Here is a 14,368-nt window from a genome sequence, read left to right as displayed (position 1 = left end):
TCTTAATGCTGAAAAGTTTCAGTAAAGCTGGAGATGCCAGCTAGAATTGATTTGCTTTATTTGCAGTGGTAGCTTACCTTCTAGATCAATTGAAAAAAAATGAGGTAATAATGCTTTAAGAATGTTGCTGTTTTTCAAGTAAAAAAATGAACAAAATGAAAATGTATTTTAATGTAGGCCTCCTAAAAGGTTAAATCAGATAACTACATGCTTAATTTGAAGAAAAATTCCTTTTTTAAATTTTAGTTTTTGTTTGTTTTGGAATTAAATCCCTGTATCTGTAGTCTTCAGGTCATTTAAAGCCCAGTGCAGATACCAGAGTGACTGATGTGAAAGGTTGACCCTTTTTTATAATAAATTGACATGCTGTGGAAGTGGAGAGGCATCTTGTAGAAATGTGGTAGTGCTAGGGATTCTGTTTTGGTAGTTTATTTTTCAAATGATTGTATATTGAATTTTTTTTTTCAGCAGGATGAATAAAGTGCAGAAGGACAAAACAAGGTTGAACTACTGGTATGAAATTGTTAAAAACACTGAGCAGGAGCTACTGCAGGCTGTTTTGAAAGAAGTGCTGGAGAAGTCTTGTGGCTGACAGAAAATTGGAAGCACTTCATATAAAGAAAAAGGGCTTTTAAGCCAGTAGCAGACTGAGTGTTTAAAGCAAGTTTGCATTTCTAGGATAGAGTGAAGAAGCTGCAGTGGTACATTTTTGGCTTTAATCCAATTTGCAGCTAGGCACTTAAATAGTGTGCAGCTGAAAGAGCTAGAGAATTAAGGATTAAAAGATGGCTATTCATTGTGTCAGTATGTCAAATGAGGAATCCGTGGCCTATCCTGATTTTCAAGTTCCCTTTTGTCCTGTGTGTTGCAGCTTGCACTTTGGGATTAGCCCTAAGTCTATAATGACATTAAAAGGGTAAATTGAGAGTCCTGGTGATGGATTAAGAGCACCAGCTTTAAAGTGACTGGCACCTTCCCTTAGCAGAGCTGGAATTTCTGTCTTTGGAGTGGACTACAGCTGCTGAATATGGGGAGCACTTCTAGTGAAGGAAGTTCTTCACTGTATGGAACAATAACAGCTCCTCAACCTGTGCCTTTATCTCTCCCAGGCTAAACACCAGGGAGCTCTGGTGGTTGGCAGAGTTGACTTCAAAGCAAAATGCTATCTGCTAGCCTCCAGTGGGGATACATATACCCTACCAAGTATGGGAAAAAGTCTCAGAAAATATGAGCAAAAATCAAATTAATGCTGTCAAAGAGTCTCTGGATATTTAGGATGTTTAATCAACATAGGCTGTGTTGATTAACAGCTATTTATAGAAGCTTTTTGTGAACTCTTCATTATTCCTTTTTTCTCCCTTCTTTCTCTCTGTTGGTATGAAGTCTTTAATCAGACTTTGTTCCTCAGTAAAGCATTGAGGTGACTTGCAAAACATCACCAGATTCTCCACTGCACACAGAACTGTGTGGAGGGGTCTTTTGTGGTATGTGAGTGAAACTGGTTGTGTTTGGTTGAAAATCTGTTACTGGAAAATGTAATTGATTTTGTAGTTGGTATTCCCTGAAAAACAGACAAGGGAACCTACATAAGGAAGGTGTAGGGAGGGATAAAACAGTTCTTAAGGATCTACTCAAAGAGATCATAGGAGGAAAGATACGGATCATTTTGTCACTAGCATCAAGTTATGCCATCTGAATAAGGATTAAAGAGAACAAACATAATAGCAATTGAGTACTTTCTAATCTGCATAAGGAAAAGGAGGCAAAATTTATTGGTTTTTTTTACATGACCTCTGTCTGCCAGGGCTTTGGCCTTCAACAACTTCATTTTAGTTTTTCCCCCAAAAGAATTACAACTAAGTTCAGAGCTTGAAAATCATTGATTTAGAATACTGCTGTCTTCCAAATCTCTATGACTCACAAGGCAGAGGTTCAAGGACTGAGCTGAAATTTAATTATGTGGAGAATTTTTTAGTGAGGTTATCTGTGCCTGTAATTTGTACACTGTACAAAATGAAACTGGAGAATTCTCATTTCTCAGGGATATCTGTAAGAATATCTTCTTTGTCCGTTGATGTAGCGTTTGTTTTTCTTGTAAATCCCCCTTTCCCTTTCCCCCCTTTCCCTTTCAGCACTTTGTGACTGTGAAAACTAGATTTTGATTCTTCATCTAGGTGAGAGAAGTTTCTAATCAGAATGAAAAGTTCACTGTATTTTAATGGGTTAAGAGCTGCAGTGATTATGTAACTTACAGTACCTCAGGAAGAATGTTTGTCAGAAATCTTTATAAAGGTCTAATGGGAAAATTAAAGTTTTGCTGAAAAGATTAATGATAGTGAAGTAGAAAGAATTACTTAGTCAATGGTGTAAGAGTAGAAGATGAAGAGGGGTTTATGTTCTTGCTATGTAAATTTTTTTGTGTTCTTGAGGTCACCAGGGATCAGATGGGTACCAGTACTGCAGAAATAACAAATCCTAGCAGTAGTTAGTGTGTGCTAGATACTGTTCACCTACAGTAGGGGAACCTTAAAAGCATTGATGGAAAGGTAAATGAGAACATTTGTGAGTTCTCAAAAGTATTGCTTTTTCTGGCATGGGAGTACTTCTGTATTTTCATGTGCTGAGACAATATGTTTATTTCTAGTTTTATGATCTCTGCCTGATGGAATTTTGATAAGGATCTTATGCTGCATGAAGAGGTCCATGATACTGCATGTATTTGTATATTTATTTTTAAAGTAGCCTCTTGTGACCTGATTAAATCATGTGGTTACATTGTCACTTGTATATTTAGAGCTTAGGGTGCAGAATTTGTAGTAAGGCAACCAAAAAATAAGGTCTCTAGAAAATATTTTCCAAGCACAGTGAACTTGAAGATTGATTTAAACTTTCTTTCCCAGCTGGGCAGGTGAAAGGAAAAGGACAAATGTTAACTTGAGAGCAGCTGTTTTGAACTTGGTTATTGCTATGCCATCTGGAGAGATGGAAATGCTGTTTGTTTCATAGCACAGGAGAGAAATATGTTTACAAGGAGAAAATACTGCCATAAGGAAATGGTGGAATTAAATTTCCTGAATCCTTTTCCTGCCAGAGTGCTGACGAGGGAGGCTGTAGCAGTGGTGTGTCCTGGGCTCTGAAAAACTTAGTGGCAGGGGAACGTCTACGTGCTTGGGTGTGCTTTAAGTCTTGCATTTCTGTCTACTTAAGAAACTTAAAATTACTTACTTTAAGGAACTTGAATTACTTAAGAAAAAAAAAAGATGCACCATTGGTATGAAAAGTATATGCCTTTCAAAATAATGTTGGAGGACATAAAAGGAATCTTAGAGCTTTTTCCCCTCCTCTTTTTTCCTAAGTTGCCTTTTTGGTTATGCTTTTGATTCCCCATAATCTATTCCTTTTGCCCAGATGTTTTTTTTTTTTACCTTGTGTGATGTTATGTATGTTTTCTTAGAATGTGCTTTAACACAGCAATGCTTTGAAAGATGTGCTGTTTTATTATATGAGGTGTGGGTTGTTTGGGGAGAAAAAAACAATTTATTAAAATCTAATTTAATTTTGTAATTATTATAACTCACACATCTGGATTATATTTCACTCAGCATGAGAAGTATCTGGTAATTCTGATTAAGAGTTTCATATGGTAGCATCCAGGTGTGTGCATATTATTTCTTCTCTTGGGGATTTAAAACAATGTAAATACTGGAAGAAATGATCTGGACTGTAGTGTGCATGTCTTAAAAAATCCCTTGGTAGCTGCCATAATATTTTACTGAGACAATTAAGCCTTGAGTAAAGGCTTATTGGCATTCTAGGGATGTTTGCCCACTGCAAAAGCAGGGATAGGATAGTTGGGAGGAAGAGAACCATAGCTTATTGAGCCAATACTTTCTGTGTAAGCTGCCACTTCTAGGCAAGTGTGAGCTCTACTTAGCTCACAAGTTGAATTGCTTGGTGGAGAAAACCCCCCTGCCTTAGGCTATCTTAAGTGAGGTTCTGTCTGTGATTTAAAGATTTCTGAAAGAGCTTTTCCCTATTATCCTGTAGAAAGCACTGTGCTTACAGGAACACTTGTGCTTTCCTTAACATGAATCGTAGAAACTTGAGAACCTGTTAATTATTCTTCTGTTTGAAGACAACAGTTTTATCGAACCATATCCATGAACAAAAAGAGTGCATCTCAGAAACAGGCACTTCTCTTACTTTTTGAAGAAGTGTGTAAATTTTTTTAGAGAAATGGTCAGGTTTATTGTATTAGCTTGGTAATTTAAAGTAGTAGGTCGATTTGTCAAGTCCTCTGGGTAACTGAAGGATGTTTTTCTCTAGTTTGGATGTATTTCTTTCAGGAAATTTTGTACACTTAGCTATATAGATACAGTGCAGCTGATCCTTAGGAACAGGTGGCCTGTAGTGGTGAATACCTGATTATGTCCAGGAGGTCATGAAGTCATTCTAATTAATTTAATTAATATTAAATCTTCAGTCCCTTTGGGCTGAAAGTGAAACTCTGGTGAGTTGTGAGATCATTGCAGTGGCTCCATAGTCACAGTCCTTGCATGAGGGGGAAAGTCCTCAAAAAATTCAGGGGAAGTATGAAATCAGGTTTAAAACACTGTGTAGGTTTTGCAGCAATTATTTGTTTTCATTTGGGAAGGAATTAGGTAGAAGAGCCTGTAGATGATGTTGTGATGGGTTTGATTAGCAGCCAACAGAGATAAAGGGACTGAGTCATGAACCTTTCTAAAATTTTAAAATAATACATTTTGTACAAGAACAAAGAAGCTCTAATAGTCTGATTTCCATGTCTCTAAAGTCTAACATAAAGATGGGTCTTTTCAATGTTTTTGAAATTGCAGCTTTCAACAGTAGTGGGGAAGATTTTGTTACAGTAACTCTGAACTTTTGTCTAATAGTTTTCACAAGACATTATAAAGAAAAAGTGTTTTAAAATCTGTATTAAATAATACATATAATTATATATGTTTGCACGGTTTTGCTAATAAAAAGTATATTGAATAACTTAATCCAAATTTAGTTGGTTTTTGCCGTAAAAATTTAATTTTCAAAGTATATAGTAGATCAAATGTGGTAATGCTTTTTTTTCCTTATCTTTCTGTCTTTCCCATCAAAACTATGGCAACAAAATGGCTCAATATGAGAGACCAAATTAGGAAAGCATCATCCCAAAAATGAAGTACACAGTTTGAAACACTGACAGTGGAAGTCTGATTTGGCATTGCTGGAAAAGCTCCTCTTGCTACCTTAACCTTTCAAACAAGCTCTTAAACATACTTGTTTGCAATTTTGCAAAATGTTGAATACAGCTAGCTTTCTATATTAGAGAAACTTGACATTCAGCACTTTAAAGGGCTTGCTCTTTACCACTTAATTTGCAGAACTTGGTAATTGGTACTGTCTTGCCATCTGTAGGAAAAATAGCTTAATTTCCACAAAATATGTATGTGTATCTGTTAAAAAATACAGAAAGGAGTTTTGTAAGTCTAGACTACATTGTTGAAATAGTTTTTTTTTAAAGTTTATTGCCTAGTGTACCATATGTAGTTGAATAAACCCATTTTTAGCATGCTTTTGTGTAAATGTATTGGATTAAAATGTTATTAATTAGCTTCAGGGACTTGCATGCCAATAACCTCAAGATGTCTGCAAAAATGTACTTTGGCCACTTAAATGGAAGATAAAATATTTTTTTATGTTTTTCACATTCTTTGTAATCACTAGTATGATTTAAACTGCATTCATTTGCATATACTTACAAACCTCCCGTTTTGTTTTGCCTTTTTTGTTTGTTTTTGTGTGGGTTTTTTGACATAATTTGATACCTTTTTAAAAAAGTGAAAAAAAAATACACGAAGTAGAGAGAATGTTGCTTATAATGCTTGTTAGTATAAAGTCTGTGGTGTACACTCTAAGTAAGAAACTGTCTAAGTGAAGATTCTCTGTATGGACAATCTACCTCTTGTAAAGGCAACTGACCCAACTTGTAGACACTGTTTTATTTCATCTTCAATTGCTGTTTAGAGAGAATCAGTGATAACTGATGTCTCAAATGAAGATCTTATTTTTATTTCTTTAAACAGTATTGAATTTTAGCTAATAATACAGAAAGGAAGACATTTTGACAATTACTTCTTTTGTTCCTCACACAGACAAAAGAAGTTGGTTTACTTGATGCAGACATATATGGACCTTCAATTCCAAAGATGATGAACTTAAAAGGAAACCCAGAATTAACACCAAGTAAGTGGAAGGGATTTTTCTTGCTGTCTTTTCTGTACAGGGATGAGCATGGTCCCCTCATGGTGTGGCACAGAAGATAAATACTGAGTATGTATTTATTTACTTCCAGTATTGAGGTTACTTTCAAAGCTACCTTGTACAACTAGGAGCATATTGAGAGTCCTATTTTTTATTAATTTTGGTCCATACTGTCTCATGGATTTTGCCTAGAGACTTTGGAAGGGAAGGTTATTTATCAGTAGTTCTAAAATTGTTATGGAGTATACTACAGTAGATGACTTTCAATTAAAGAACAAAACCCACTAATCTAGGGGGAGACAAAAAAACCCAAAACCCAGTAAGAGAAGGGTCATTACAGAAGCTTGTGTGAAATGTCATTAAAGTTTGATCTCTCTTCAACCATGTGCCATGCAGCTGGGCTCATTTGTATTTGAAGCTGTGTGTTTAGGAATGCAGGTCACTTCCCTATCAGAAGGTGAAGACAGTAGACAAAACTCCTGATTTTCCTTGTGCTAGGAAGAATTCTGGGGAAATGTAAATTTACGTTGAGCAATCTTCAGAGAAATAAAGTGACCCAAAGTAGAAAGATCCCATCAAGTCCATTTATCTTTCAGAGATTTCACTTTCACTCAGTCCAACCAAAGATGAAAGTGAAGAATGGCTGTATCTTGATAAATGATACCCTGTTGATGCTATGTTTGAGTGTGAGGCAGGTTGGTTTTTTAGGGTGGTAAGGACACTGGGGTAATACGGTTTTTTTAATACTTTGTTTTGATTATCCTGTGAGAGAGTGCATGTAAGTAAAAAAAATTAAAAACATGTTACCACATGCAAAACTAATTGCACACTGTAGCTGATTGTTGCATTAAAATGTGCTAGGATCCTTCTGAAGAAAGTACAGACTGGCCATAAGTGTTGTCAGGGAGGGATCAAGCACATCTACCAGGTCAAACAAGAAGACACAAAAGGGCTTCAGTGAAGTAATAAACTGCAAGTTTCTGGGCAGCAACTGCTAGGTAAAAGGAGAGTTAAATACTCCTTCTGCTTCTTTTCATGCCATGATCTCTCTTTTTTATCATAGAAGGGTTTGGGTTGAAAGGAACCTTTGAAGGTCATCTGATCCAACCCTCCTGCAATGAGCAGGGACATCTTAAACTGGATTAGGCTGCTCAGAGCTCCTGATCTTGAGTGTTTCGTGTCTACCACCACTCTTGGCAACCTGTTTCAGCATTTCACCAGCTTCATTGTAAAGCATTTCTTCCTTGTATCTAGTCTGAGCCTTCCCTCTTCTAGTTTTAAACCATTGCAGCTTGTCCTATTGCAACAGGCCCTCCTAAAGAGTTTGTCCCCATCTTTCCTACAAGTCCCCTCTAGGTACTAAAAGGCTTCAGTAAGGCCTCTCTGGAGCCTTCCTTTCTCTAGGCTGAGCAGCCCTGATGCTCTCAGTGTTTCCTCATAGGAGAGGTGTTTCATCCCTCTGGATCTACTGTAGTGTAGATCTACTCATCTTAATTTTGCATGTATATGAGTATTGTGGTTGTTGATCTCTATGTTCTCACCTGGTATAAAACATGAAGAATGAAACAGTGCCAGTATCTTTAAAGGTTTGTTTTAAAGCTTCTAGTATCAGCCTCTGAAAGCTTAACGTGGCAAACTTAGGATTTCTTGTATAATTAAAATTCTATTTCCTTATGATTATGCCCTGTTCTCTGGATGAAGAAAAAGTTATATATTTCCACATACTGATGCAATGCGTGTGCTTATAGACACAGCTGTCAAATTGAGTACTTCCTACATTTAAATACCTGGCTTACAAATACAGTTTTTATTTAGATAAACTCCCCAGAGAGAAAGAGAGTGCTTAATTTTATTTGTTGGATTTTTGTTGTATCTTTTGAAGTCAAAAGGCTGCTGAGCGATAAATAAATAAATATCTGAGCCTTTTCATGTATCATCAGTAGGATTTAAATTCCTGATACAAATGGAAGTATTCTTGCATTCACTTGTACTGTAAACTCCATTGAGGATGTATGTCATACAGGCTTTGTTTTCCTGTGACAGATTTTTCTGCCATGACTTGTATTTGAAGTGCATTGTGCAATGTGAACACAAAAGGGACTGTGTTGTGATGTTCATATCTCTCTTTTCATTTTTATGTAACGCTGACTTTTGTTTCTCCATTTTTTCCCTTGCTGTCTGAAAAATGGATTAGATAATTTAGAACTCTTTGGTTGTTTTGCCATGTGCTTTATCAATCCATCCCTAATTTAAATTCGTGTCTTGAGCCACAAATACAAAAGCAAATTGCCCAATTTGTTTCTTATGGTTGTACAAATCAACTTGCTAGGAATGCAAGAACTTAAGACTGTGTTCACTCAGATATTGAGCAGCTCAGTTTTGTTTCAGTGACTAGATATTTCTGGTAAGCAGCTGAATAGAATCCACTGTAAGCTTTGTCTTAACATGTTTCAAGCATTGTTAAAAGTGCAGAATTCAATGTAATAGAAGATTCCCCTGGAAGATTCCCCTTAACTGAAACTGCTGCTGTTGTCTTGTAAACACTAACATTTTGATCACTGAAATACATTCTCTCTAGTTCTGTCTGGAATGCACAAGTAAATATCAGGATTTAAAGAATGTACCTTTTTCTTAACAGACAGAAAAATGAATTTGTGTATTTCGAAAGCTTGACAGATGCCACAAGTCTGCTGAGAAAGACATAGTAATTTGGTATGAATAACAGGATAGAATTTGTATTTCAGGGATTCTGTTCACTACTCTGTGTATTTTTACCTACTGAGTTGAAACTGAAGAGTAACAGCAAGAGGAATAATCTCCATGGTTTCATTGCGAAATAGGACAGACATAGAAAACTTTAATTAAAATTTAATCAAAGATTCCTTTAATGAGTGACAGATGGGATAGGCTTGCAAAGAAGTGATCAGTCATAGGTGTATGTGTATATATATATATGGTGTATATAGATAGGTGTATATAAATATGTTGATATAAAAACATGTATGACATGTATTTTGGTATAATGAGGTTTAGTGTTATCTTCTGGTTTCTTACTCTATTTTTAAGAGTAAAATGAGCTCTGAAGAAATATTGCATAGCAGTTGAGTGAGCTCAGACAGTTCTGTGTTACAGAAGTGCATAAACTATGTCTACATAACAATAAGTCAATTAAAGATATTTTTCATTTCATAGCAATAAAAAAAAAATATACTTACATCAGTGTGAGGAATGGATTTAAAAATGAACCTCTAGAGTAATCCTGGGAGATTCTGAGCAATTTTGCAATCTTTCATTTCTACTTCTTTTCTCACATGGAAAGGGATTAGGGATGCCCAATACCATACAAAAAAAGTCCATGCAGCAGTTATTACTTCTGAATAGAAATAATTATGGTTATGCTATAATTTAAGCATTTAGAATAAATTAGGAGTTCTTAGTGAGGAGTCTGTTTAAATGGAAGATACTACATTAATTTAATTTTGCAAACTGTAGTACATTGAAAAGTCTGCTAGCATTTAATAGGCTGTCATTCAAAATACTTTAACCAAATGGTCAGGGAAATATTGGTTAATAAGTTCACCACAGAATTTAATTAGCTAATGGAGGATTATCTAACTATGGAATTAATATTAACATCAGCTACAGTATATATCCAGGGCAATGCTAATGGCATAAGTTACAAAAGCATTACTTCTATTCTTTCCCCACGTAATTTACTTAAAAAGCAGTTTTCTGGCTTAATGAATTGCATGATTTCATTTTTTTTTCCCTTTTAAATCTGCCATTTAAACTAGATGGCAGAGACTAAAAACTATCATATTGCCAAAAACATTTGCCATTTTTCCAGATAGATAAAGTTTCTTTATTTAGTTTTATTATGAAGGTTTTGGTGGGTGAATCTTCATGACAGGAGACTCTACTCTTAGTATTTCAAAGCTTTGTTGCCATTTTATAATAGCTTCAGTGTCTTTAATTTCTTAATAAAATAATATATGTAAAAGAACAGTAGTAGACACCTGTTTTCACAATTTAAAATAAAATGTATTTTCTTAGAGAAAGCTAACAGTGTTTGTGTCTGTCCCATTGAATCTAATAAAATCACAAGAACTATGGAAATGGACACCTGAATTTTTTCCCTGGGATACATGTATGTACCTTAAGACTGTCACAGCAGACTCTCATAACAGAATGTGAAAATTTAAAACAGTTGTGACTGTTTAAAAGATGTCTGCTGGAATAGTATTAAGGGATTGTGGTGCATTCATTTGAGGGTCATAAATAAAAAATTTATGACAAAATGCTGTGTAGCTAGCATAGTTACTTTGGTAGCCAAGAAGTCATTTCTGGATCTTTGCTAAGGATTTAGCTTTAAAGGTAAGGCTTGAAGTCTCAAGCTGGGTTTATCATGCTTTATCAGTGAAACTGCATCATGATCAATTTTAAAAAAGCCCTAAATTTGACTCTTTAAAGAAATATATTTGCTAATGACGTTGGTTCTTGATTGGTGAGCAAGTGATTTTTAGATTGTATATAGTGTAATGATCTGTTTTATTGATTCTGTTTTGCAAGTAGCCTGACCTGAAAGCCTCTGTTTTACTTTTGGTGATGTCTTACCCCAGTTTATCTGGATGGCAGAAGTACAGTAGTCCCATGTGTCTTACATGGGACAAAATAATGATTGAGAACATGGTAATTAATTGTAGTTTATATTTTGGAGGCTTTTTCAAACATGATCAAGTAATTGAAAATGAGAAGGTTACTGAAGTGTTGAGTATTTTATTCTGGACCTTGACTGTTGTCCTCAAACCTGTAACAATGAACCTTAAGGTGGATTAGTCCAGCTATTGTTGAGTTCACTTGTGGAAAAAAATCAAAGACCTTGGAGGGCAAAGCAGATGGAGGATACACAATTCTGCAAGGAATTATTTATAGGCATACAGTTGTGGGCTGCTGTTTAAAAGGAAAAAAACCTCTAGGGAATTAATTTATTAAAATTTTATTCTTCATTATATACAAATTCATACAGTTACAAAAAAGTGTAAGATGAGAAATGCAGTGTAGTAATTAAAGCCTCTTACTGAGAGCAGTCATTTTTGGATAAATGGCAAATCAAATTTTACCAGATGCTATTCCAGTATAAATTACTGAAGCACTGTAACTTGAAATAATACATTTGAAGTACTTGAAGGCAGATTTGTATTACTCTTTATGTTGTTAGTCCTGCAGTGCAGCAATTCCAAATGATTTTATTTGAATTGTGGCTAGCAGATATTTACAATAATATAAAGTTTGCTCTTAGAGATACAAATGGGTTTTTGATTCAACTGGTATAAAAACTGGAATTTAATTGCAAAATCTCTTTGTTAAAGGAACATGATAGATAATCTTTCCATTATATATACATAAACAAAAGGAATTAATCATGCTTTTTTAGACTGAACACATTTACCTTTTTGCTTATTTCACAGGAAAATGTGTCTTCATTCCTCTGCTAGAAGAAAAATTGAAGGACTGTAACTAATTCTGAATTTTCTCAGTATTTTTATCTTGCAATTTCACTTTGGTGCTTTTTCTCTGTGAAAAGCTTCCTGCTGTATTCTGTCTTTCCTTCTTCTCTGCATTACGGTGAAGTGACTTTTCGTAATAGAGAAATGAAGCAGAATAGATCAAAACCAGGAAAAAAAGTGGTTTAATCCTTTCCCTGTAGAGCCCAGAGGCCAAAAGTGACAATAAGGGTTTAAAAGCTAGCATCTCTTTGCTCTAGTTGATGATCATTTATGTGCTGAGTGTGATGCCATATGGTGTGGGATATCCCTTCTGTAACTTGGGATCAGCTGTTCTGGTTCCTGGTGCACCCCCAGCCTGCTTTGCTGGTGGGATGGGATGACAAGCAGAAAAGACATGGACTGTGTGAGCACTGCTTAGTAATAATGAAAATATCCCTCTGTTATTAACACCATTTTAGTCAGAAATCCAAAACACAGCCCCGTGCCAGCTGCTATGAAAAAGAATAAGTCTATCTTGGCCAAAATCAGCACAATTACATGTAATCCTTTGAACAGTTTTTTTTTTATCTTGTGTCTTTTCACCTAATTTTTTTTTTTTTTTTGAGGGGGTTCTTGATTACAGTATAGAACCTAAAAAAGGCTGAATTGACACAAATGCGTCGAGTTCTGTGTTTCTGCTTTGAAAGCAATGAAAGTCCCTAGTTAACTGGAAATTTTTTTTTGAAGTTGGGTCGTCAATTAAAGCTGATGTGTAGTGAATCTCTGCCCCTGGGGTTGCTGCTGCTCCCTGTTGTGCTCTGCTGTCTGGTGCCCTGTTCTGTGAGTGACCAGGGCAGTCCCCCTGTCACAGCAGCAAGTCACTGCTACGAACGACGTGAGCTTTCCAGAGGTTTTTGTGTGTCAGGACAGATGCCTCAAACTCAGTGTTGGGTCAGTCTGTTTCGTTCCTTGTGGGTATAATGAACTGAAAGAACCCGCCTAAATTAGTCTAATAAAGCTTTTGATCCACTATAAATAAAACTGTTGGCTCCTTGGGGATCTGAGGGCGTTTCAAACTGTGGGTTATTTTAGCAATGGTAAGGAAGACATTTGTGATGGAAGGTAATGGCAGGATACTTAAAACTAGTCCTGTGTTTAAAACCTATTTTAAACCTAAAGAGTCAGTACTGCTTTAAAATGTAACAAAAATGTTTCTAAATCACTGTGCTCTTTTCTTGTGCCAGGCTTGCTTTTGAAGTACAGTCTTCCAGCAAGCAATTAGTTCTTTTGCTTTTAGGGAGGACTGATGAAGTCATATCTGCAAAACTGTTCTGTTAATGACAAAGCTTTTACAGAGCTTTGTTTCCTCTGAAGGCTGTTGGGAGGAAAAAAACTATAAAACCTTCGTAGGTAATGGGACTGGTAGACCCTCTAAATAGGAGAATCATATCTCTTGGGAAAAGTTGCATTTCATTATGCATGTATTTCTTAAAATTGAATGGTGAGCATGGAATTATGCTCTTTAAGTCTCATTACCAGTTTGCTTTGGTTAAGTATTTGGGATGTCTTCTTGGTTAGATAACACTGTTAGTGCAGGATGTAATGGGCAATCACAGCCTTCCTTGTGTGGAGCTCTTCAAGCTTAAAATACAAATTGTAGTATTTCTGGGGCAATCTTGCAAATAAACTTATAACACAGTGTGAAATCAAGCCTGAAGTCTCAATTAGTCTGTCACTTGCCATAGAATATTCTAGGCTTCTGGAATAAGCAGCTAAGGCAAGGATTTGAAATTTATGACTTTGGCTAACCTTTTGGTGACAGCATCCCTTCCCCTCTTTCATAGGTTGGTGTCACTGTTTTATTTCAAGGTACCTTGGTGCCCTGTTGCTGTTCATTCCCCTCCTCTCTGTGGCATTTCTTTACTTTTCTGTGGGTGGAATTTGCTTGCCTTTGCTTAGGAAACCAGTACTATTTAAAACATGCCTGGAGTATGGTGTCAGGCTTCTAGCTGCCCCTTCAGTTATGTCTTTCCCTGTGCCCTCTGTCAAATCTGCTAGCCCTGTACAAATCTCTGCTCCCTAAGGCATCCAGAGTGGCAGGAGACATCTGTGTATACACAGGTAAAGCCCAACCACTTTTTTACTCTCCCTGTCCGATGTCTCAGTCCTTGCTTCTGTCCTTCCTTCCATCTTTGAAATGACAAAAAACCCCCAATTTTCTTCTTAGTTCAGATACTTGAAAACTCAGAGCAACTCTTCTGCATTTGTGCTTGCTCAGCCAGTGAGTTCAAAATACATTTGCTAGGTTGTTGCATGATCCACTGCATTAATATCTAATAATTATAAGCTACCTTTGCTTTTCTTAAACAGTGTAATGCCTTCTAAGGAGGTGCAGTGTAGCATCACAGTCTTCTGGAATAATGGTCTTTGCTTACCTGAGGGGGTAAGATGAATATGAGCTTCTGCTCACAGACCACTTCCAAAAACTAAGCCAAGAGTTGGAATGGCTCCTTGTGGTTTAACCCTGGGCTCCATCACATGTAACTGTTCTTTGGGAAGACAAACACCATAATGCTGAATGTGCACCTATTTCTTTTTTGTCTCCC

At 36.1% G+C, this 14,368-nt stretch overlaps 1 protein-coding gene across 3 annotated transcripts in view; it reads left to right on the top strand.

The window, feature by feature from the left end:
* Positions 1-14,368, top strand: part of NUBPL (NUBP iron-sulfur cluster assembly factor, mitochondrial) — an 80,097-nt gene that overhangs the window by 11,146 nt on the left and 54,583 nt on the right. For all 3 annotated transcript variants that reach the window (XR_010743893.1, XR_010743892.1, XM_066322136.1), the window contains one exon: positions 6,168-6,258. Coding sequence is in view for 1 of the 3 variants with exons in the window: in XM_066322136.1 (XP_066178233.1) it covers positions 6,222-6,258 (37 nt within the window). In the remaining 2 variants the exon portion in view is untranslated. The remainder of the gene's footprint in view (positions 1-6,167; positions 6,259-14,368) is intronic.

This window comes from Sylvia atricapilla, chromosome 6 (genome assembly GCF_009819655.1).
Source record: "Sylvia atricapilla isolate bSylAtr1 chromosome 6, bSylAtr1.pri, whole genome shotgun sequence".
Taxonomy (NCBI): Eukaryota; Metazoa; Chordata; class Aves; order Passeriformes; family Sylviidae; genus Sylvia; species Sylvia atricapilla.
Note: the sequence above shows the minus strand (reverse complement) of the source record. Positions and strands in the feature narration are given on the sequence as shown.